We start from the raw sequence: 23,458 nt of genomic DNA on the forward strand, positions 1-23,458 counted from the left end.
ATGTGTGCCACATGCAAGCCTGGTGCCTTCAGCAGTCAGAAGAGGACTTCTGGAACCGGAGTTGTGGATGGTGGTGAACCACCATGTTGTTTCTGGAACACAAACCAGGTCCTCTGGAAAAGCAACCAGTCCTTTTAAATCACTGAGCCATTGCTCCAGCTCCCTAAAACTGGTTTTGAAGGGGATTTCTAGGAAATAAACTACAAGCATACTTACTTTCAGTGAACTTGAGTTCTGATGAAGTGTTTTATACTTATAGATGGGGAGACTTTTTAATCCCTGTGTTTTCTTATTTTTAAAAGAATTTTCATGTCTATATCATATAATCCTTGCCCCATCAGACTCTTAATCAGAAATTTAACAATCACTAGTTTATTGACAGAAACTCTTAGTTCCTTTCTCCAGTCTAACAATTACTATGTTTTACAAAGAAATTTTCAGATTTTGTTACTGGAATCTAACAGTTACCTTTGATGGAGAGATGGTAGAATTTGTAATCTTTATTTTATAGAAAAGACAGCAAATCAGAGTTAAACTGATTTCTTCAGTCCACATCCTGTAATTTGCAGAGTTGAAATGATTTTTTTTGGTTTATGCAATATCTAAAAGGGACAGGGAAAAGAATAAATTTGTTTGTGGTTAAAGTCAGAACTGAACAGTTAGTACAGTTTAGCTTTCTGTCTTCAAAGGTCAGTGATTTTTATTGATTAAATGGACAAAGAATTATATAAATATATATAGGGTTAAGATTTTATCTGTTTGTCTATTGTAGTGCTGCATATTGCCCCGCATGCTAAACAAGTGCTCTATCCCTGCCCCAAGTATGAACTCTAATGTCATTTCTCACTGCTGTGCTAATTGTCGTTAATTCCTGCCACGTTTTAAGGTATAGTTGAATTCATTTTTGTAAATATGGTTGAAGAATAAAGTCTTCAGTTAATCTAAGAGTTCTCATTTTAAGTGGTTTAGTTCACTTAAACAGAAATAGCAACGTGGTAAATAAGTGTACCACTATGATGTGGTATTGGGGTGAATAGTGGACTGCACTTACAAATAATAGCTCTCAAAAAGGTTTCTTTTACCATATGTTAGATGCTTTCCTAAAGCTTTAAATAACCTGTTTCACTTGGCCACTCAACACTTGTTCCTCATTCCCAAAATCTTCAAAGATAGTAGCTGTTTGGTGAGAGACTCAAACCATAGTGAAGATGTTGAATTTCACTGGAAGATTTTTCTCTGGTTTGTTTCAGCATTGAGAGAAACTGGTTGGATTCAGCCCCTTGCTCAAACCTGTCACTTTTTAAGTCTATGAATTCAGCCTTTCATGATCTGGTTTCTGCTACCTTACCAGTCCCTCCCTTCTTAACCCACAATCATGAATTTAAATTAAGGGAATTATGTAAAAAATAAATAAGTAATTTAGAGTTCCTGTTTTTCCTACCCTACCCTTCAGGGATATGAAAATAGTCTTCTAGAAGTAGTTCTTTGTGTTGTGTATCATAAATCCCCCAACCAAATGCAAACAAAACAACAACAACAAAAACCCACAAACCTATCTGGTAGCAGAGACTCCATGTACAAAGTATGCTATTTAAATCATAAACGTCCTGATTTTTCCTTGTCGGTTATGTTTCTTATTAAATTGTGGATTGATTTGATAGTGCTGTGTTAGTACTTTGAGTCTTAGCTTAATTTTCACCATGGAAAGAGCTTTAGGAAAAGTCCACATATATCCCTTCAATGGTACATTTTCTACTGAGATAATTATGAGACTGATGACTGGCTTTTCCTTCTCATTGCACCAACACATTTTTGTTTTTTAAATTGTTTCCAACTGCCTTCCTTCTCTTTGTATTGTGTCACAGAATTACCATTTTAGTTACATAGAGAAGCGATTCCTTTTTCTCTCTTACTTCTTTTCTCTCTCTTCCTCTCTCTCCTCTTTTTCCTTTTTTACATAAGTTTTAAAAATCTCAAAGAAATCAGATAATTTCTGTAGGACAAAATCCTTGTCACATCTTGGTGGTTGGTTCATGAAAATAAAATTTTAGTTAACCAGCTAACTTGTTTGCCTTCTATATTTATTATAATGAAGATACTTGAATATATTTGAAATAAATTTGGAAATATATCATATATTATTATTTTGGGTAGACACAATCTTGCATAGCAGGTCTCTACATATTTCTTCTTTAACTGAAATATTTTACTCTTGTAAACTAATTAAACTCAGAGAAACAGAATAGAATGGTGGGTACCAGGGACTAGGACGAGGGAAGTACCCAACTGCTAATTGGTAAGGAATTATTTTCTACAGTGAGTAAACTTTACTATCACTGTGTGCAGGTATGTGATCCCTTGTACTTGATACAGAAAGAAAAGAGTGAATTTGGTGACTTGATTCTCCTGTAAAGCAGCAGTTGCTTTTCTAGTTCTGAGGTTTCTGCTAACAGCCGTTTCACTACTCTCCTACCCCAGTACAAAAGAGAAAAAGATAAACAACCAAGATTGCTTCTTCCAAAACACCAACATTACAGGTGTTGCCAAATCTTGACAGAAGAAACACGTGAAGAAAAGGCTTCAGTTAGCAGTCATTTTTTCACTAGATGTTATAAAAACAAAGCTTATTTTTATGAGCACAGCTAATTCTGTTACATTAATATAGGAATACCAGGATTTGAATCATCTGAATGTCAAGCAGCACTTGTATCTTACAAGACTCACCATTCCTATCCCTCAAGTTATGTCTAGCTCAGTATATTTGACCAGTCATTTTGATCACTGTGTATGTACTTTGAGTACTGCTTGGTTCAAATCAGCAATCTAGGTACTTTGGCCTTTGTTGATAATGACTTACTGACTTTGCTAATGACTGTGTTAGCTACCTCACAGTCTGAATTGTCAGCCTCTCCTCCCCACTAGACAATTTTTCTCTCCTTTCTTCTCCTCTAATCTTTCTTTCTTCTTCATCCCCCTCTCCTTCACTCCTCCATGATTTTTCTCAGGGCTGGGCTTCAACATCGTCGGTGGGACAGATCAACAGTATGTCTCCAACGACAGTGGCATCTACGTCAGCCGCATCAAAGAGGATGGGGCTGCGGCCCGGGATGGGCGGCTCCAGGAGGGTGATAAGATCCTCTCGGTGAGAAATGGCTTCGGCTCCCTTTGCTATACTTTGCTCTCTAGACCTCCTCTGACCCTTCCTTGGGAAGATTTCCTGCTTGCCTGTTTGAAAATGAAAATACCTAGATTATATCATTGAATGGGAAGAACATTGATCAGTCTTCCAACTTTACCACCGGGCTTGGAGGATAGTGTTATTCTTGCTTGACAGACAAGGCAAATTTAACAGAATGTGAAGTTACTTGCCCTGGTTAAAAAAAAAAAAAAAAAAAAAAAAAAAACCCACAAAGCAAGTAGAGATGAAGGGCTGGTTTGGAGGAAGGAGATTTAAACCCACAGTTTTCATCTTTCTCTTGCTAACTTTATTCCCTCTCTTTTGTTGATTAAAACACTGATTTATGCCTTTTCTTGGGATACTGTCAGCCCTTACTAATGGCCTTAACTTCAAAAAGGAAGGTAAGGATTAAGTTTCTTCTTTAAATTCAGGGCTCTTCCTTTCCCATAATTAAGATGAAAAATTGAAATAGAGTTTGGATATCTGTCAGTTGTGTCCCCATTTCATTCTGTTAATGTCTTTTATTGTATAGTAATAATGACTCTTACTAATTTTTCATATACTCAAAGACTGTAATTAATTTTTTTAAACTTCCCATATCTTAGTACAGGTGCTCAACATAGGCTTAACAAATGAGCAAACCAGAAAATTCATGTAAGTTTAGAAAAGTTGACTATCAAATAGAGTCAGTCATGTGAGCTTGTAGACCCTTAGCCTTTTAAAAAAATATTTCCTGTGTGTGTGTGTGTGTGTGTGTGTGTGTGTGTGTGTGTGTGTAGGGGGATATAAATGAGTGCTGGTGTTCATTGAAGCAAGAGGTATTGAATCCTCTTGGAGCTAGAGTTATAGGCAATTGTGAGCTGTCCCATGTGGTTGCTAGGAACCTAACTCAGGACCTCAGAAAGAGCAGTACATACTTTTAACTGCTGAGCCATCCTTCTAGTCCCACCCAGGTTCTTAGTTTTAGAATAAATTGAATATTCCTAAAGCAAATCAGAATCCAGGAAAAATAAAACTTTTAAAACTCTTCAAATTCTTATTTGTTGCTCTTTCTTTCATTTCTGTTCTACCTCACTGGCTACAGTGTTATTATACTGTCAGTTGTGGGAGATGGGGAAGGTTAGATCATGCTATAGATTTTTTTTTAAATTAATGTTTTGGGCTACTATTGCTCACTTTGTATGGAAATAATATGTGTAATTAGTATAAAGAATGGAAAAGCACTGACAAAGTGAGTTGTTATCCAGGATTTCCTGGGAGTTAGACCTAGCTGCAAAGGGCTGTTCTCAAATTAAGTGAAACTTGAAGTAGGATGGAACTTCTCGTGCCAGAAGTGCCCCATTTTCACATATACTGTGGATCATGGTCCATGGTCTAAAGAAGAGAAAATTATTTCTTGCTTGTTTTACGAACTGAATAGGGCAAGAGGGCTAAACCAGTAAAAGACTGAAGTAATTTAAGTATAGATCAAGACAAGATTTAAGAGTTAAGTCAGAGACTTGATTTAGAACTTCCATAGAACAGGAATAACCTTTTAAAAGATTGTATTATAGTTTTGCTTTGAATTTTCTTTTTTAAATTGCCTGTCATAGAGTTTAGTTAATTAGTTCTCTTAGAGATCAGCTTATTGGATACCTCTCTGCCATCCAACTCATTTGGTAGTAGCATATGAAGGCAGGGAGAATGTATACCTGTTTTTATTTGACATCTTAACATTTGAGAGATCTGATTCAGTTTTGAATGTCTCCTTAGGAAGATGCACAGCCAGGCATGGTGGCACACACTTATAGTTCCAATACTCAAGAGGTAGAAGCAGGAACATTTTGAGTTCAAGTCAGTTGTGAATTACTTAGCAAGATCCTGTCTCAAAAAGAGAGATACACATAAGTCAGGACAAGTAGTTATGAAAGTTATATAATTAATTTAAGAATGTCCAGTACATATTACCATGGGTGGCATTATTTTGGTGCATCTCACAGACTGTTTGCCAGCCCGCTAAGCTTTTCCTAGTTCCTCTATATTAGACTACAAGATAGGGATGGTGATAATTACCTTCTTACAAAAACAATATGAAGAATTTAGGAGCAGATATTTTGTCACTCTCAGAAGAAAGACATTGTAAATACAAACCAACTTTGCAGTAGGACAGAAAAGAAAAATTGTGAGTGGGTTGCTAAATATACAATATAATTAGTGTTTTGACACAATTCATACTCTGAGTGAAGAGAGACTTGAAAAGTATAGGGTTTAATTTAGGGCTTAAGAAGAGAGTATATTGTTTGGAAAGCTTTGATTAAAGGTGGATTGTCTAAAAAAGAATTAGGAACAGTTTTTAAGCACAAAATGATAACTTTCAGTGTAATCTTGGTTAATATTAGAGTATATGTAACAGGTATAAATCATTATGCCCATTTTGCAGCTAAGAACACTGAGGCTTGATGAAGTCGGGTGGTTTACAAGTGACATAACTAGTGTTAGGAAAATAAAACTTTCATTTATCTGAATTTGGATCCTTTGCTAAAACTAATACTAACATTAGTACTCTATTGTCTTCCTAAAAGATACATGCATAAGTAAGATTAACTACTCTGAAAAGGAAGTTAGTTACGTTGTGAATAGCTAGTAGATTATAGGATGGGTTTATAAAAGAACTGAAATCAACCTTTGTATCAAGGATAGAATTAATGGTATAACCAACCTTTAAATCCCAGCACTCAAGAGGCAGAGGTAGGCGGATCTCTCTGAGTTTAAGACCAGCCTGGACTACAGAGTGAATTCCAGAACAACCAGATCTGCACAGAGAAATCCTGTTTCAAAACAAACAAAACAGCCAAACAAACAAAAATGATGCAGATAGTCTCTGTTGCTTACCAGGCCATGGTAGCCTCTTTCTTCTCTAAAGTGAATCTTGTAGGCTATTACTTTTAAAAAGTTCCATCTATTAAACTTCCCTCATCCCTAGTTCCTTAAGTTTTCATTTGTTATTGGCTATGATGTAGCTAGAAAAATGTTGCTAAATTATTAGCTTACTTTATTAGATACTTATTTTGTGGTTCTAGTGATTGGATGCAGGGCCTTGTACTTGCTAGGTAAGTGTTTCGCTACATCTCTTCAACCCTTTCAGTTTGTTTGTTTGTTTGTTTATGGGGTTTTCTATTTCTGTGGAATACTTCCTGTGTTGTAAAAACATGCTCTGTGGTTTTCTAACATTTCCTAAGTTATCAAACTAAAACTGTTCCTTTAGCACATAAGCACATACCCATTGTAGATAATGAATAGAGTTGTTAATTGTAAATTTCCTGTGAGTTATTTATACTCTTAATATACTCTTCTCATTCTTCCTAAACATCCTCCATATGTTTTCTTGGTTTCTTCTTTTCTGGAATGGAAAAACTGCTTGATGTATTTATTGTGCAGTTTCTTCTTTTCTCATAAGAAATGGAATTTTATTTTCTTTTTTCTTAAGATTTATTTATTATGTATACATACAGTCTTCTGCCTGCAGGCCAGAAGAGGGCACCAGATCTCATTATAGATGGTTGTGAGCCACCATGCGGTTGCTGGGAATTGAACTCAAGACTTCTGGAAGAGCAGTCAGTGCTCTTAACCTCTGAGCCATCTCCCCAGCCACAGAATTTAATTTTCTATGGCCACGACATATGGCTTATACCAAAAGATAATAAAAATTGAACTAAGCAATGTAAACACTTTTTTGAAAAAATCACTTATGCTGTGAATGAAACAGAAATAGGTATTCATAATGAATCTGAAGTTGAATGAGAACTTGACAGGCCTCATCCATTGTTTATTGTGTGTGTGTATTGGTAAGAACAGTTTGATACTACTGAAAGCTGTGAGGATATTCTTTCTGGTAAAGAAAAGGTATAATTAAGTTTCTCATTTCTCCTGTATGCCTGAATGAAAGGAGGGTAGCTAGTCAGAGAACTTAATATTCTTATGAAGTTCATGGTGATGTAGCTGGGTCTTACATACTACCAACACGAATGCTCCATTTTAACCAACCCCCTATTAAAGTCAAATGGTGACAGATTGGGCCATTAGTCAGCTACATTTTGTAGTGTTAATTGGATGAAGAGGTTTATTAATCACATATAGAAAGAAGTGAGTGAGAGATTAAACAGATGCGATAGAGAACTTTTCACACTAGTGTAGTAAGTCAAAAGCACATGTTTTTCTTATTTACCAGGTTCATTTTTATGTCTTGAATAGTACAATAGTTATTAACAGAATTGTAGTGTAGGAAAGCAGATTGTGAGACAGCATTTAAGGTAGGAATGGAGGAAAAATGTGGAAAGTAAATCATAAAAGACAGTCCCTATAATTCAGCTAAGTATCCACGACCTAAATTGGCAGCCATAGAAGAGAAAATAGCATAAAGACATAGTGTTAGGCTACAAGACATATATTATATGTGCTGATTAACTGATTAGAGTGTTTAAAAAGTATACATTTGAATAATGCGTTAGGAATGTCATCAAGAGGAAAGTTAGGATAGTCTGCTTTTGTGGGAAGTTAAAGGGACTTTGGATGTACTGAACTGGATTCTACCAGAGTATCTAAGTATCAACATCCAGTAGGACGTTGCAGATCCCAAGGCATAAGTAAAGTTATTTTGGAGAATATGGTGCAAATGGTGAAAGATGCCCATGGGAAAAATTCAGAAAGAAAATATAGTTAGCAATCAGGAGTTTAGAGAGAGAGAGAGACAGAGAGAGAGAGAGAGACAGAGAGAGATCAAGAAAAAAAGAGAGCTAAGTATTCATCATATAACATAGGAGATCATTACAAAAGGAGACAGTCTACAGGCTATGAGAAGGTGGTAAGAGATAGATTTGAAGTCCCATCTGGTCTTCAGGAGAGCATTTTGCTTCACTTTTTATATGAAAGTAATAAATAGTTAATGGATGCAGAGGTAGTACACACAGTACATGCAAGCAATTTTTTAAATGTGCATGGTGTTTTGCCTGTGTTTATAAATGTATCGTGTATTCCTGGTGCCTGTAGAGGCCAAATGAAGGCATCCTATCCCCTGAAACTAGGGTTACAGATGATTGTGAGCTGCCATGGTGCTGGGAACTGAACCCAGGGTGTCTGGAAGAGCAGCCAGTGCTCTTGGCCAAGAGTTATCTCTCTAGCCTTGCAGTTTTTTTCAGCAATTTTGCATAGGAAGAAAGAAGAGAGGAAGGATGTAGCATATTTGTGCATGGTTTCCTTTATAGAGGATAGTGGCTTTTGTTGAGAAGTAGCAGCAAAAGATGTAATCAGAAGAGTTCTTAAAGACATAGTGTAAGGAGAGGGGGCTCTTTGTTTGTCCCTGCTGCCCGGCTAGTTTACACCTGAAATAACCACACAGAAACTGTATTAATTAAAAACACTGCTTGGCCATTAGCTCTAACTTCTTATTGGCTAACTCTTACATATTAGTTTAACCCATCTCCATTAATCTGTGTATCGCCATGTGGCTGTGGCTTACCAGAGATTCTAACCAGTGTCCAACTCAGGCAGAGGATCCATCGCTTCTCCCACTCTGCTCTTCTTCCCAGCATTCAGTTCTGTCTTCTCCGCCTACCTAAGTTCTGCCCTATCAGGCCCACAGCAGTTTCTTTATTCATTAATCAATGAAAAAAAAAAACCACATGAACAGAATAACCTCCTACACCAACATAGTAAATGGATTATTCTTGATAAATGAGACAGACTTAATTAGAGATTAGGGGAAAGGAACAGCAAGAGAATATGAAAATAGGAGGGAGAAGATAAAAGGGAAAGAGCGAACTGCCTTCAGCAATCTCACAAAGGATGAAGCAAAGGAATCTGCTGAGGTGAATCAGGATTAGGCTAATGGAAAAATGTACAAGATATTGGTGAGTATTTATTAATGAGTTTGCTTGATGAATAGAAGGGTCTTAAGGATAAGCTATAGCAGCTAACTTGCATCTGTACAGAATGTGACTGTGCATTTCTCTGGGGCTATTCAACTGAATGATGACAGGGAATGTAGATACAGTGTATTCCCAGGACTGGAAAGATGTCAGGAAGCCAGGACAAGAGACTCCATTAATTTATGAGGTGCTTTGTTGAAATTGAAGCCAAAATCCTAGATGGATAAAATACAGCTAAAATACGAAGAGGTTAAAAGCACTGATAACAGGAAAGAGGAAATCTAATGGAGGAATAAAACTATGAAGAGTAGAAATTGTGCTCAGGATTTTTAGAGTTGGATATATTATATGTCTAATATGTCTAGTGCTGATGTCTAAATTGTCTCAATTGGTACCTAAGAAATAATTGAAAATATCCAGTCTGTAAAATGAAAGTATTGGTAGTTTCACATATCAAAGATACTAGCAAGACTTAAGAGTAGAAGGAACAATATAAATCTGTTAGAGAAAGAAGACATTAGATTTTGATGGGGCTGGTGGTTCAAGACAACACTGAGATGGATTTCTGTAGGGTAAGTAGACTCTTCTCTGTGTATTCTCACTATTGTTGCCTCTGACTACTCTTCTGGTGATGACTCTGTCTTATGCGAACAGGAGATTTACCCACTTACTATGTTTCTCAAGCTCCATGTCCACTTCTCAGTAACTTAGATCTGACCAGAACATGTGCATAAGATTCCCCACTGAATTTTTCCTAGACTCCCAACAAATGAGAACTCTGCACAAACTTCATCTGTCTCTGTGCCCTTTTGACCCACTCATTCTGTCTAACACCTAACCTAAGTCTGTGGTGAGAATGATGAGAAGAGTAAAAATGCAAATAGCTTCACCTAAGGGGCAGTTGGCAAGTCAGAGTGGAAAAATAGAAACATTCAAAGAACAGTGAAATGCAAGGGAACTTCTTCATTCCATTATTTAAAATCTCTAGCCCTAGCTTCTACACTCATAATCTTTCTGTGTGTCAGTTACTGCATCAACAAAAGTCAATATAAACATGCGCTCACACTCACAGGGTAACTGCAGGAATTAAATACAAAGCACAGAATCTACTAAATGTACTAAATACTCTTACTGCTAGTGCTGTTAGCAGTGGTGGTAACGTATAAAAATATGTAGTCTTGCACAAAGAGGGATGTGTTGAATTGCTGAATGCACTATAGGTACCACTTGTGACTCCTGATACCAAAAAGAATACAAGGGCCTCACATTTGTCACCTCTGTGTAGTAGGAATGACCTACATTCAAGTGATTAGTAAAGGTCTGTATTGTTACAGAAATACTTTGTAAATTTGAGGACAGGACTATACAGGGAACCAATGGAAATTTTTTCACAGTAAAATAAGCCCACTAGAATAGGCTAGAGCAGATTCACACAATATCAAAATAAATTTGGGGACATAGAATTAGGTTTCTAGGGCTGAAGGTAGGAATGTTGAGGATTAGGAATATAAAGGATAAAGGATAACTTAGAAGATTCCTCATGTAGCAGTATAGAAATGAATATCCACAGGTAGTATGCAACACGGTGACAGGAGCCAATACTTCCAAACAAGATAAGCACAGAAGCTCAGAAGGAAGAGGAAACAAATCTGTTTAAATCCGGGCTTATTCCAGATGGTTCATGGATCCTAAGTTATAGGAAAATGTAACTTTGAAAATGAAGAAACTTCCTCCTGAGTGTTCAGCAACTCAGCCCATACTCCTAGCTCTTGGGAATTTCCCCGAAAGTTTTATTTTCAATAAATAAACGTTTGATTACCTGCATGTATGTAAATTGTTCACTTAAGAGACTTAGTCCTTTGCCTTTCTTACTTCTCTTTCTTGCTGTTTTTGAAAGGTAAATGGCCAAGACCTAAAGAACCTGCTACACCAGGATGCTGTAGACCTTTTTCGTAATGCGGGATATGCTGTGTCCCTGAGAGTACAGCATAGGGTAGGTATCATTAGCAGCCAGATATGGGACAGTAGGCTTTCTCACTGCACTTGTGAATAAGCTTGTGGAGATAATTTTCAAAGTCTGTTTATTTTTTTCTTTTTCTATTACGGCTTGTAGGGTTTGTCTTGCTTATGCAAGAGTCCTTTGGCATCAGTAGAAGTATATAACACTATACTTATAACTCAGGTCCTACAATTTTTAAAAAAATAAAGTTTAATCAATTCAAAATGGAAAGACAGTAGAATCACTTTTACTTTTTCTTAGGGAAAGCACAATTTGTGTACCCTTGAAAGCTCTTGTTTATGACTGCAAAGGTTATGTTTTCTGTCTCCCATTATAAGGCTTCTCTTTCCATGACCACATTGGCTGATACCCAAGTGTAACTTGAAGGGCAGCTCTTAAGAAAAGGGAAATGGAATTGAGAATCCTTACATCTGCGCGTGCTCTCTCTCTCTCTTTCTCTCCTTGTCTCCCTCTCTCCTTCCCTCCTCCCCTTCCTGCCTTCCTTCTGTCCACCCACCCATCTTTGCTCCCTCCTTCTCTCTCTCTTCCTCCTCCTCCTCCTCCTCCTCCTCCTCCCCCCCCCCCTTCCCCTCCTCCTCCCCCCTCCCTCTCTCTCTCTCTCTCTCTCTCTCTCTCTCTCTCTCTCTCTCTCTGTCTTTCTCTTTTCTCTTTTTTCTTTCTTTTTTTTTTGGGGGGGGTTATTAACGCAGGGTTTCTTTGGGTAGCCTTGGCTGTCCTGGAACTTACTCTGTAGATCAAGTTGGCCTCAAACTCACAGAGATCCTGAGTGCTGGGATTGAAGGTGTGTGCCACAACCAATCTACATCTGCTTCTTATTTCCTGGTGTTTTATAATTTGGATGATAGGAAAGTCGTCTGAGTTCTTCCCACAGCAGCAAGAATTTCTGAGTTCATCTATAACCCAAGTTCAGTGTGCCTATAATTTTTTTTTTAAAATTGGTGTGTTGTTTGCAAAGAAGCCAAGTGAATATTCAGAGACTGAAGAAAATTAAAAGGAGCTAGAAAAGAACTGGAGAAAGCAGAAGCTAACTTGAACTACATGGTGAGACTCTGTCTTAAGGAAAACAAAAACCAAACAAAAGAAAAATAAGAAAGGCAAAACATGAAGCTATCCAAGAAACAACCAGAGTTGCAAACAGAATGTGAGTGTGATAGACTCAAAAATCAGGTTGATAGAGACAGTATTGGTCAGCATCTGCTTTTGCCATGGCTCGTCACTGTTTCTAAAACATGGGAGAATTCATGTAGGCATATAAATGATAGGCATATATTTCAGATATGATAAGGGTTCCTTTTGAAGGTCTGGGAATTTATTTTCAGTGTTCACTTCAGGAAACATCCATAAATAACTTAGAATACAACAAGCTCTATTGGTCAAAAATTTACCTAACCCTGAAAACCATGTCCTTAAGTGAGCATGTCTTCTCAAGAAGAAATAAGTGGTAGAGTAAGTACAGAAGATAGTTTGTGCAGTCTTGCTTTTCAGTTGAAGGGGTTAGGGTTTCATGGGCTGTGGGTGGTTAGGTCTAACTGAAATAAGATGGTATTATAGTTATTGCAAGTTAACTATCAAAAAATTGTTAAGAGTGGCTACCCCTGTAAAACAGGACTGGAATGAAGAAAGACAATCTAGCTATAAAAGGAAATTCTTGAGGGAATAGGAGCTGATAATGACTAGGATATAGTTTATTTATCTCTTGAGTCTTTTAATGTCTACTCCACATAGATTCTACCTTTATCTGTGACTAGCATTGCAAACTTAGGCATGAATGACAAGACCCCATCTCAGAAGCAAGGGTACCCCCTTGGCTGCTGTAAAGCGTTTCCAAGTAATGACATTGCAGCTGTGTTGCTACTGTCTGGATCTGCTCTTACTGTATTCTAATGACTGATATTCCAGAAAGAAGTCTTCCTTCCTTTCCCTCATCCTGCCCAGCAGTATCCAGATGTCCCGATTGATCACAGGCTTCATCTCATCCCTTCATTTTCCTGATAGGAAGCATATATAGCAATAAAGGCATTATAGAAACAGATATGCTTTACTTTATCCTGTAAGGTTCCATTAAGTCAGTGCCAAGCAAGGTTATGCTTCACTATCAGAGCTGTTTTCTTCCCAGAGTATCCGTGAAAGTGATGCATCCTCTAGGATAAGAGCTCTTGCTAGGCTGTGTGGTGTCTATAGCTTTGGGTGGTATAGACTACATTTCCAGGTAATTGTCAACATGGATCTTTTAGTTGTGGCATACGCAGTAGTCAGAGTTAATATTTCTCCTTCCTTTTCAGTTACCGGTGCAGAATGGACCTATAGTACATCGAGGTGAAGGAGAACCAAGTGGTATTCCTGTAGCTGTGGTGCTGCTACCAGTGTTTGCCCTCACCATGGTTGCAGTTTGGGCCTTCATGAGATACCGAAAACAGCTTTGAAATACTTGCTGTCTTCCAGTGTGTCCAATGAACTATTTCTCTTACTTGCCTTCCCTACCATTCTCCCATATCCTTTCTTCTCTAGCCAACACATGATTTAAAGTGACTGATTACCACCCAAAACCTTGCTGTTCAAACTTGCCAAGACTTCAAATTCTAGTGGGAGAGAAAAGGTTTTATTTGAAGAAAAACTAGGGGTGGGAGGGGAAAGCCTTGCTAAGAATGAATGAAAAGTTACATATTTTACTAGAACTGCCAATAAAAATTCAGCTATCACCCAAAGAGGAAAAGCTCAGTCTTCCTGTTACCATGGATGACACCTTTTTCTTAGCTGGCGTGCTTTGAAAGCTAGCTGTGCTACATGAAAAGAGGAGCTGATTTTTCTTTTTTTCTTTTTCTTTTAATGCTTTTTCTGGGAAAATGTTTGTGATCTTTAATTTGTAACTCTATACCTAGATGCCTATATTGGACACAGGTGAATGAAGTTTTTTTTTAATTTTTTTAACATTCTTCCAAAAGAAAACACATGGAGTAATAGACATATGCATATATGATAGCATAACATTGATGCCTTATAAGAGGTTAGAAAACCATACTGGTTCCTGAGTTTCTAATGGACAATTTCTTGGGGGCTAGAGGATTATAATATTCCTTCATATATAATCAAGACTCATATTGAACAATGAGTTCTAGATTGTAAAGAGAACTTAGTTTTACACTTAATCTGTCTTTGTCTACAAATTAAAAACATACACAGTGCTAAGAGATATAACTGAAGAACTTGAACAGCTTTTTGCAGAACATGTATAATGGGGATGGGAAAATTATCTTTAAAAGAGAATATTCAATCAGTGGCATTAGGAAAATAATAACTGAAGCAGTTAATTGAAAACTGTAGAAGAACAAGTGTTACACCGTAGGTATGGTGATGTAAATTGTAATAAAACAGCTCTGCTCAAGTCAATCTGTTCAAGAGACTTTGAGGTATAAAGATAAGTCCCAAGCAATCTCTGACCTATTCTAGTTGGTGTTCTACAGCGCTGTTGAAGAATCAACTGGAATAGATATGGGCAGCAGTAGGGCCAAATGAACCAGAAGAGCCCAAAGTTGTCTTGATATACAACTGAAAAAAAGATAATGCCTCAAGATAGCAATTGAACCCTTGAGGTTACTTAACAGTTTTCAGTTTCTAGTATTAGGCAAAACCTTAGGGAAGAACTGCCTTCCCCGTAGGATAGACCTGAAATCTTGCTTCTGATTGAGTTAAGAAAAGAAGGCTTGAATTGTTTTTATTTATTGTTCCCCCAAAAGCCCTAAAACACTAGTTTTGATTTTAATAAGTTAATGGACCATTTTTCAGAGAAGTGAAAGGAATAAGTTTTGTTTGTTTGGTAGAGGGGGCAAGGATATTTGGTGAGTGTTCCTGAGGAAAGTCTGAGAATGGAATAGGAATGAATGGTGCCAGAGAATAGCAGGGGTATTGGTTAGGAAGAACCATCCTGTTCATGGGGTATCTAAATTGATTTTAGAGTGCCAAGAATAGTTGAACCATGCCTAATTTTAATAGTTGAACCTATTAAAAATAATTTCCATTTTCTAAATATATTGGTCAGACGGTTGTTTTGGCACAGAATATGAGTTTTTCTGGCAATCTAGCAACTACTTAACAAGTATTGGTTGTGCATTAGCTTTGTCAAGACACCTGTACAAAAAAGGGAAATGAACTTTCTTTTCACTGCATCTGAAGGCATTGTGGTTACAGCTAGGAAGAGAACAGTGTAAGTTGTTTATATTGTAGACAGCAGAAGAGAATAGCTCCTGAGAATTGGAGCGTTCCATGGAGGAAGGGACAGGTTAAGGATCTTTAGATGCTAACCATGTAGTAAGAGCGTTCATAAATAGTTGAAAAGAGTCTATCAGTTTGAATATTAAATGAAATCAGTATGAAAAGAAATGTTATGGAAACTGTGACAACAAAGATGGTCAACAGGTGTTTTAAGGAATTCAGAAAAGGAAAGCTGTGGTACAGTGGTGTCAGAGGATGGAAAGGAAAGTCTTCAGAGTCTGATGAGACTTTGCCTATGGGCAAACTGTTGATCCAGGGAGAGATTGGCTTTAAACCATCTTCACAGAGCTAAGCCATTCAGGACTTTTGAAATTGGTTTAGTAGCAGGAGTTACTGGAAGTCCCTCTGAAGACGCAAAACCATGCTGTAGTTCTTGTCACAACCAGCACCACTGTGGAGGACCAATGTCTGGTGTCCTCGTATTTGGTGGCATGTGTAACAGCTCTTACATGGGCTTACTTACCTCTAGTGTTCACCTCAGGGTTTTAAATTGAATATTGAAAGACTCACACATACAAAGTGAAACAGATGGCAAGGAAGATAGAAAACTGTTGTGTGTTGATAACATGTATATAAAACCATCATTGGTAGGAGTCTTACTGTGGCTATAGGGATTCTGATACACTTGCGTCTTATTGGGAAATAAACAGCACTTGACCAAACATTTAAGATTTAGGCAAATATTTTAGTATTGCACTTTTTGTTGTATGAAAACTAAAATTAGCATAGATGGGTGTAAATCCATTATAGAGTATAAACAATTTATGTTCCTCTAGACTGACTCTTAGTATTCCTACCACCTCATAGACTATATTTGATGCTCCTGCCACATAAATTATAATGTTTAAAGTTTTGAAAACTGATTATAGGTATACTTAAAGTATTTCTTGTATTTATCATTGTGTTTTATTTGTGATTCTAATAGATATTGTTTGCTTCAGTTGTTCCTGTTTCCTTTTCCTGCAGTTTACTTGTGAGTAGATTCATGTAATTAATTGTACTTTCTAGCCACAGGCAACAGATAAAAATAGTATTTGTAATTACAGTCTATGCCAAGGACTACACTAAATTGAATGGTGACACTATGTATTAACTTGAGATGCACATCTTGCTATAGAGACTAAGAATGAGAAAATAAATTATTTTCCTAAGATCATACAGGTAGTTATAGAATTACAATTTAAACTCGGGACTTTGGATGACAATATCTAAATATTTCTTTGCTAACAGTTCTCAAAGCAAGGTCTCTGGACAAAAGCATCAGTATTCCCTGCAGATTCTTGGGCATCATCCCATACTTACGGCGTGAGATGAGCATGGCAACCAGAACTCTGTCCTTCTGAGTAACTGACTAATGCTGAAACTTGAGAGTCACCACTCTCAGGAGCTGTTCTCTGGATAGAACCACTTGGACAGCTGGCCAGCCCACATTAAATAAGGACCTCTGGGACTAGGACTTGTATAACAACAAAATGTTTCATCAGGTGGCTAAAATGTGCAGCCTCTATTGGAAATGTTCTGTGGTATTTAAATAATCAGATCACCTGCAGACGAAGCTCTAGCCAGAATCAACAACTTGCCTAAGTTCAGAGCCCAACTCTCTGAGCAGTGGAGTAAGAAGTGTACACTGTTTACTCCTGTGTGCTCAGACAGACCTATCAACCTCTCGTACATTTGTGCAGCCAATAAGAACCAAATCATAGGAGAGTCAGTCTAAAAGACTCTTGGATAAAATTTGTATTGGAAGTGAGAAAAGTTGATTTTTGGTCTCCACTACAAGGATACATAAAAGACTTTATTTTAAAAACTCATTTTGCTTCTGACTTTTCTCATTGAACTTTCAATAAAGACAAGAAGAATTAATAGATAGCTAAAGAGAATTGAAGACATCAAAATTGGAATGGGAGAGTATATTGAACAATCGGAGAAAACCAATCACGTGTTGTCTTAATTTCAGTAGTTTAAAATCAGATATAGGCTGTTGGTGGTACTTTTGTTTTTATTGTGCGACTAAACAATTAAAATATATTTAGAGGCCAAGCATGATGGTCCTTGTTTTTAATCCCATCATTTTAGTAGGCAGAAGCAGGCAGATTTCTGTGAACCAATTTTTATAGCTCTGAGAGAGAGAGAGAGAGAGAGAGAGAGAGAGAGAGAGAGAGAGAGAGAGAGAGAGAGAAGGAGGGAGGGAGGGAGGGAGAGAGAGAGAGAGAGAGGTCAATAAATATTTTATTCTACCCACTTTTAGTAGAAAACATCTTTGATAAAGATTTTTTTTCTTCATTCAGCGATAACTATCAACCCCAGTGCAGAAGTATATAGAATTCAGTCACTAAAGTGAAATAGCCCCGCATCTGTGAGCGGGTGGTCTTGGTGTTAAATCTAATGTCACTGAGAAGTACACTTAAGCTCTCTACCTTTCCCAGTAGTTTAAGGGTTGGCTGTTAACCCAGGTTAAGCCTTTTTTTTTTTGTGTGTGTGTGTGTGTTTCTTTTAACTGCAGATCTTTTTGTGAGAATAGCTCTCACAGCCTACAGTGAAGTTATGATTAAGGGATGTCATGGGGAGCAGGGAGACAACAGTATTTTAAAGAATTCTGCCCACTGGGAACCAGATTGTAAACTGCCATTGACTCTTGCATTGATATCTACATATGGAATACAAAGCACGTGACTGTTTACCTGATGCACTTGATAAAAATTGGTAGCAGAAAGCACTATTGGTATAAGGAATCTAGCTTCAATAAACACTAATACCTGTGACTGTATATTCCCTCATTGTTATGTTCCATTTTAACAGAGGAGAAAGGAAGAGAAGAAGACCAATGTAGGTTTTCAAATGCAATTTTGTTATTAATCAGCGGATTGATATACAAAAGAACTATATAAATATATTGACTAGTCACAGGAAAATGGAATGATCCTTTTCATAGTTCATAGATTTGCAAATGAAGACAGATTAAATCCTGTTTTTGTTTTACTTCTATGTCTGCAATGCAAATTTGAATTATTATTACTGGATACTTGTATACCTTACAGGCTATTCAGTTCTTGGAAAATTATTTTCCTGAAATGCCTTATGTTGTTTCCTTTCTGCTCTGGTTCTTATGTCCCCCCTTGCATCTCCCAATGTAAACAGCAGCTGTTTCACAGGTTAGATGCCTGAGAGCTACTTGGAAAACAAGTAGGCATAGAATTACATTAACTAGGAAGATTCACCACAGATGTGATGTTATGCTGGTTTCGGCCTCACTGTTGAATACCAGTGCATCCAGATTTGCCTATTGAACTATGACATTCAATAAAGACCTGTTGAACTTGCTCGAGTATCTATGGTCTTTGATTTTCTTTTTCTTTCGGAGACTATTAAATGACTATGTCCTTATTTTTCTGTCACTTTAAACCAACAACTCTGATGGGATAACGGGAAGAGGAAAGATACCTAAATTTGAGGCTTACTTTTGACAGATTGGGTTAAACACTAGGACTCAGCATTGCGAATAGAGGTGCTTAACAGTTACTGCGTGCTCACCAGTGTTGCAGGTATTATCTGAAGCCCTTAACATTTCACTAAAGTGTAAAAAAAGAGTAGCTGTTGTTATGTTCTTTTTATGATGAGATGAACTAGGCATAAAGAGGGCAAGAAACTTACCCAGGTTACACAGAAACTAAGTGTCCGCTAGGATTTAAAGCCAGGCAATCTGACTTTCAGAACACTATGGCTCTACTTTCCAGGTGCTAGATGCTGTATTTTGCTGCCATTTCTTCATATCAGATTTTCAAAATTCCGAGGCAGTACACAAATAGTCTCATCTGTATAGATAAAATAGCTTGATGTTTAAAGAAAATAACTTGCCCCAGATGTATAGCTGTTTGGTTACCAGATCTGGTAGTTTATTTCAAACCAGTGAGGACTCCTGTAATCTTGAAGTACTTTAGAAAATGAGAGCTTATATATAATTAATTTGATCCAATCATGCTGTTACATTTTTCCATTATGGACCATAATATGAACTTGAGTGTACTAAGTTAAATGCTCTATAGGCAAAGGAGTAGCACCATTCTGCTTTTATATTCAGTGTTTGGGAGCAATCACAAATATTTACTCACCCTTTTCTGTTGCCCGAACCTAAGATGGGAAGCAGAAATGGGTTTTTGTCATAGTTTAATAAGGACTAATTAGACATGAAAATTAAGCTTTATTGCATGAGTTTGTATAGAGCTGAGTTTGAATTTTTTATAAAGGCAGTTTATATTGTTGATCATTGATGTTATAGGGTTTAAACATAGTTCATAATGAATTATTTGGTAAGTAGTCTGTAGTGTTTATAGGATGACTGTTGTGGTAGACAAGGTATGTCAGTTATCAGCTACATACTGAACCATTGCAAAAAAATAAGTCACTTACTGCAACAGTGTATCCGTAATTCTTTGAAAAGTGAAAATTCTGTCTAGTGATTATTTCTTCTAGTAGCGGCAGCTGCAGCCCACTGGCTGAATGCCTGTACACAGGGGTGCTGCACTTAGATGGGTACTCCAAGATTGTTTCTCATTATACCTAGCAGTGCCGACTGTTGACTAGAGTGCCTTGGGTTTTTTCTCCACGTGACCTCTCATCTCGTCCAGAAGATAGATAAGACGTTTGCACAGCATTGGGGTGGGGGGTCTTCTGGAAAGCATTTCAAGAAGGGCAAATCCCAATGGAAAAGTTCTTATCAAACCTTTTGTTGTACTTGTTAGCATCTTCTAAAAAAATGTTTGCTACTACTATTATTTTTATTATTTATCTTTATATCCTCATGTTACCTGATTTCCTGGCATTTGACAAACATTTGGTCACATCAAATTACTGAAAGAAATGTTCGTTTGCTTCTCTGAATCCTATTTCCCTGCTACAGTCTGCTGCTGGTACATGGGAATTTAAATAGAGCACCACCTGGATTTTGTCCTGCAAGGCCTTCACAGTGTGTCAGACGGACTTGGCTAAAATGGCTGTCAAGAGGAGTGAGGTGCATGTCAACAAGGAGAGAATCCATTTGGCACCATCATCAGATGATTTAGCTTCAGTATTCTGAATCATGGGGGATATTTCATACCCACTGTCTGGGCAGCAGGCAAGTCCCAAGTTTCTATTGAAGCTAATCATCACTCAACTGGAAGATCAAGACCTGAAAGTTCTCGCATATAGACAGACTTGAAGATCATCACCACATTCTTCTGGATATGGAGTCAAAGCAGAATCTGGGCTGTTTTCTTGCCATTTGCAATAATTGATTTCTTTAATCTTGGAATTCTCCAGTAGTGAAGGCTCCTCTGGCTTGATCCAAGGTCTGTCAATCAGGAGAGCCGAGGGGGCTGTGGGCCGTGATGATGATGTCCTTGGAGTGAGACAGTACTGGATCAGTTTGTCCCGGGTGAGGTATAGACAGCACTCAACCTGGCTAATAACTGGTTTATTTTTTTTAGTTCAGGCGTGTTCTGTAGCCTTTCAGTCTAGAAGTGCTTGAAGTTGGAGATGCCCAGGGCTTTCATTAGCCACCAGTTGTCTACCAGTTCTTCCCTGACATCCCAGGCATACAAGAATGTTATTTTACTGGTCAGAACACTGCCTTTATCATCTTTGGGGAGTAACTCCTTTTCAGGCTGAAGTACTTGTGACTGGTGAATAAGACAATCCAGTTTCAGATCTATGAAAGTCTTATGAAAGACTATCAGTTTTCTCTCAAAGCAGGTGGTCCACAAATTGCTGACAATAAAGAGCCTACCCCTCAGCTTCACAATTTTCTCTTTCATCTTTTCTTGGATTGCTTCTCCCATTTCACTCTCATTGTATATTTGTGGTCAATGTGACAATACCCAGCAACAGGGGCCACCTTCACAGCTTCCTTGGTTGGCCTTGGGGAAGACTTCCAGGTACCAGGTCCCCAGAGGTCATCTTGGTTTGGGTACTGAACTTCACAAAGGCAGCATTGATTGCTGCAGAAATCTTTCTTAGAGTAGATGTCTGTCCTTTTGTCAGTTTCTTCATAGCTGAAACAAGTCAGTGAAGTCCAGAATCAGCCTGTAAACTTGAGATCACAAGTTAGCAAACTTTCCCTCAAAAAGTCACCTAGTAAACGACTAGGGCATGGTGTAGGAGATAATTCTTTTCATGTGTTGCTTTCATTGGTTAAATGAATAAAGAAACTGCTTTGGGCCTGATGGGGCAGAACTTAGGTAGGCGGAGAAGACAGAACTGAATGTTGGGAAGAAGGGCAGGGTGAGAGACGCCATGGATCTCCTGCCTGAGATGGACACCGGTTAGAATCTTGCCGGTAAGCCACAGTCACGTAGCGATACACAGATTAATAGAAATGGGTTATATTAAGATATAAGAATTAGCCAATAAGAAACTAGAGCTAATGGGCCAAGGAGTATTTTAATTAATACAGTTTCTGTGTGATTATTTTGGGTGTAAGCTAGCCGGGCGGCCAGAACAAACAAAGGGCTCACTCTCCTTGTAACAAGGGCTGGAGGGAGATGACTTAGCAAGTGAGGCACCTCCTGTGAAGCCTGAGGACCTGAGTGATTCCTGGAACCCACATGAACCTGGTGCCCTCAAGTTGTCCCCGACCAACACTTCAGCACCAAGACGCATGTGTCCCCCTCCCCCAACACACACACTTTTAAAATGTTTTAGGCTTACAGTTTTTTTTATATGTAAAAGCAACCATGTGTATCAAAAAGTATGGCTATATTCTAATAAAGTTTTATAGTAATTACTTAATAGTGATACAGTCAAAGTACTGTCAACCTTGTAACTGTTTGTACTTAGGCAAACCTAGAAGGTTGAGCCTGTTCTTAGGTTTCAAATTCATATAGCATGTAACTAAACCTTTGTTTATCAAAACAGAAAAGATACAGTTTTAAAAAATACTAGTCTATAGGATTTTCAGCTGCTAGGGTTTTCAAGAACCCCTCCCTGCCTTGTATGCAGTCCATAGGTGGCTAAACTATTGTATGTTCCATTACTAGTTGCCAAAAAAAAAAAAAAAAAAACCCAAACCTCCAGACAAGTCCTTGTTAGACTCTTGTTCACATCACTAAAAATTATAGGCTAGACTTGTCTGAAATAGTAAAAATGGAAGAATGTTCCCAGATGTTGATCCCTTTGAGTCCTAAACTGAAAACTATGACACATTAAAAGAACGGCTCTTTAACAATTCCTGGATGTGGAGAAGGCTCAATAGGTAATGTGTTTGTTGTGCAAGCATGAGGGCTTGAGTTTGGTTACCCATTAACTGTGTAAAAGTTGGGCATGATGGCACTCATCTGTAACACCAGTAGTTGGATGATGAAACAAGATCCCTAGGATTGGTTGGCTTCCTGGCCAGCCAGTCTAGCCAAAATGGAAAGCTCCAGGTTTAAAGAGAAACTGCACAAAAAAATAAGACGGAGTGAGAGGAAGACACACTGTTAACCAACCCCCTACACCAGCACGTAACATGGAGAGGGAGCACATAAGCACAACAGCCTCTGAGAGAGGAGCCAGCAAAAAAATCACAAAAGTTCACTTTGTTCTGTTTTTGAAAGTTAACAGTGGCTATTGCTAGAATTGAAAGTGAGCACCCATGCTCAACCTGCTGCTCGGCTATGGATCATCGCATCTACTTCCTTTGGCTCTATGATGACAGGGTAGTCACCAATCTGATTACAGGGGAAGACCAGCTCTTCCCTCTCCACTATTGGTAGGAATCTTACCTGGGGTTATCCTTGTTGGTTCCTAGGAATTTCCCTAGCACCAGATTTCTCCCTAACCCCATAATGGTTCTATCAAGATATCTTTCATTGCCTTCTCCCTTCATCCCTCCCCCAGCTCCACCATCCTGTTCCCTCATGTTCTCCCCACTCCTGCCCCCAACTCCTCCCCTCTAACACCCCACCCCCATCTCCAGTTTACCCAGGATATCTCATCTATTTCCCCTTCCCAGGATGATCCATTTTTGTTGGGAGCTGTGATCCCCAAGATCCTGAATTTCTTGTAAACAATGTGTTACGCTTGCAGCTGCTCTGAGCACGAGACCCTCAGGAGTTCCTGATGGCAGGAGAG

At 38.1% G+C, this 23,458-nt stretch overlaps 1 protein-coding gene and 2 pseudogenes across 2 annotated transcripts in view; 1 reads left to right on the plus strand and 2 right to left on the minus strand.

Moving 5' to 3' along the window:
- Window positions 1–17,550, plus strand: part of Synj2bp (synaptojanin 2 binding protein) — a 31,456-nt gene extending 13,906 nt beyond the window's left edge. The window contains exons 2-5 of one of the 2 annotated variants that reach the window (XR_007594678.1): window positions 3,006–3,142; window positions 10,979–11,074; window positions 13,384–16,343; window positions 16,601–17,550. Coding sequence is in view for 1 of the 2 variants with exons in the window: in XM_050158460.1 (XP_050014417.1) it covers window positions 3,006–3,142; window positions 10,979–11,074; window positions 13,384–13,524 (374 nt within the window). In the remaining variant the exon portion in view is untranslated. Of the gene's footprint in view, window positions 1–3,005; window positions 3,143–10,978; window positions 11,075–13,383 lie in introns of both variants that reach the window. The other variant, XM_050158460.1, reaches the window with a different exon arrangement.
- LOC126511494 (uncharacterized) lies at window positions 14,169–14,285 on the minus strand (annotated as a pseudogene).
- Window positions 17,551–18,116: 566 nt separating the features above from the next.
- On the minus strand, window positions 18,117–21,422 carry LOC126511447 (aldose reductase-related protein 2-like; annotated as a pseudogene).
- Between the last annotated feature and the right edge of the window lie 2,036 nt (window positions 21,423–23,458).

This window comes from Alexandromys fortis, unplaced genomic scaffold (genome assembly GCF_014885135.2).
Source record: "Alexandromys fortis isolate MF-2015 unplaced genomic scaffold, M_Fortis_MF-2015_v1.1 scaffold_99, whole genome shotgun sequence".
Lineage (NCBI taxonomy): Eukaryota > Metazoa > Chordata > Mammalia > Rodentia > Cricetidae > Alexandromys > Alexandromys fortis.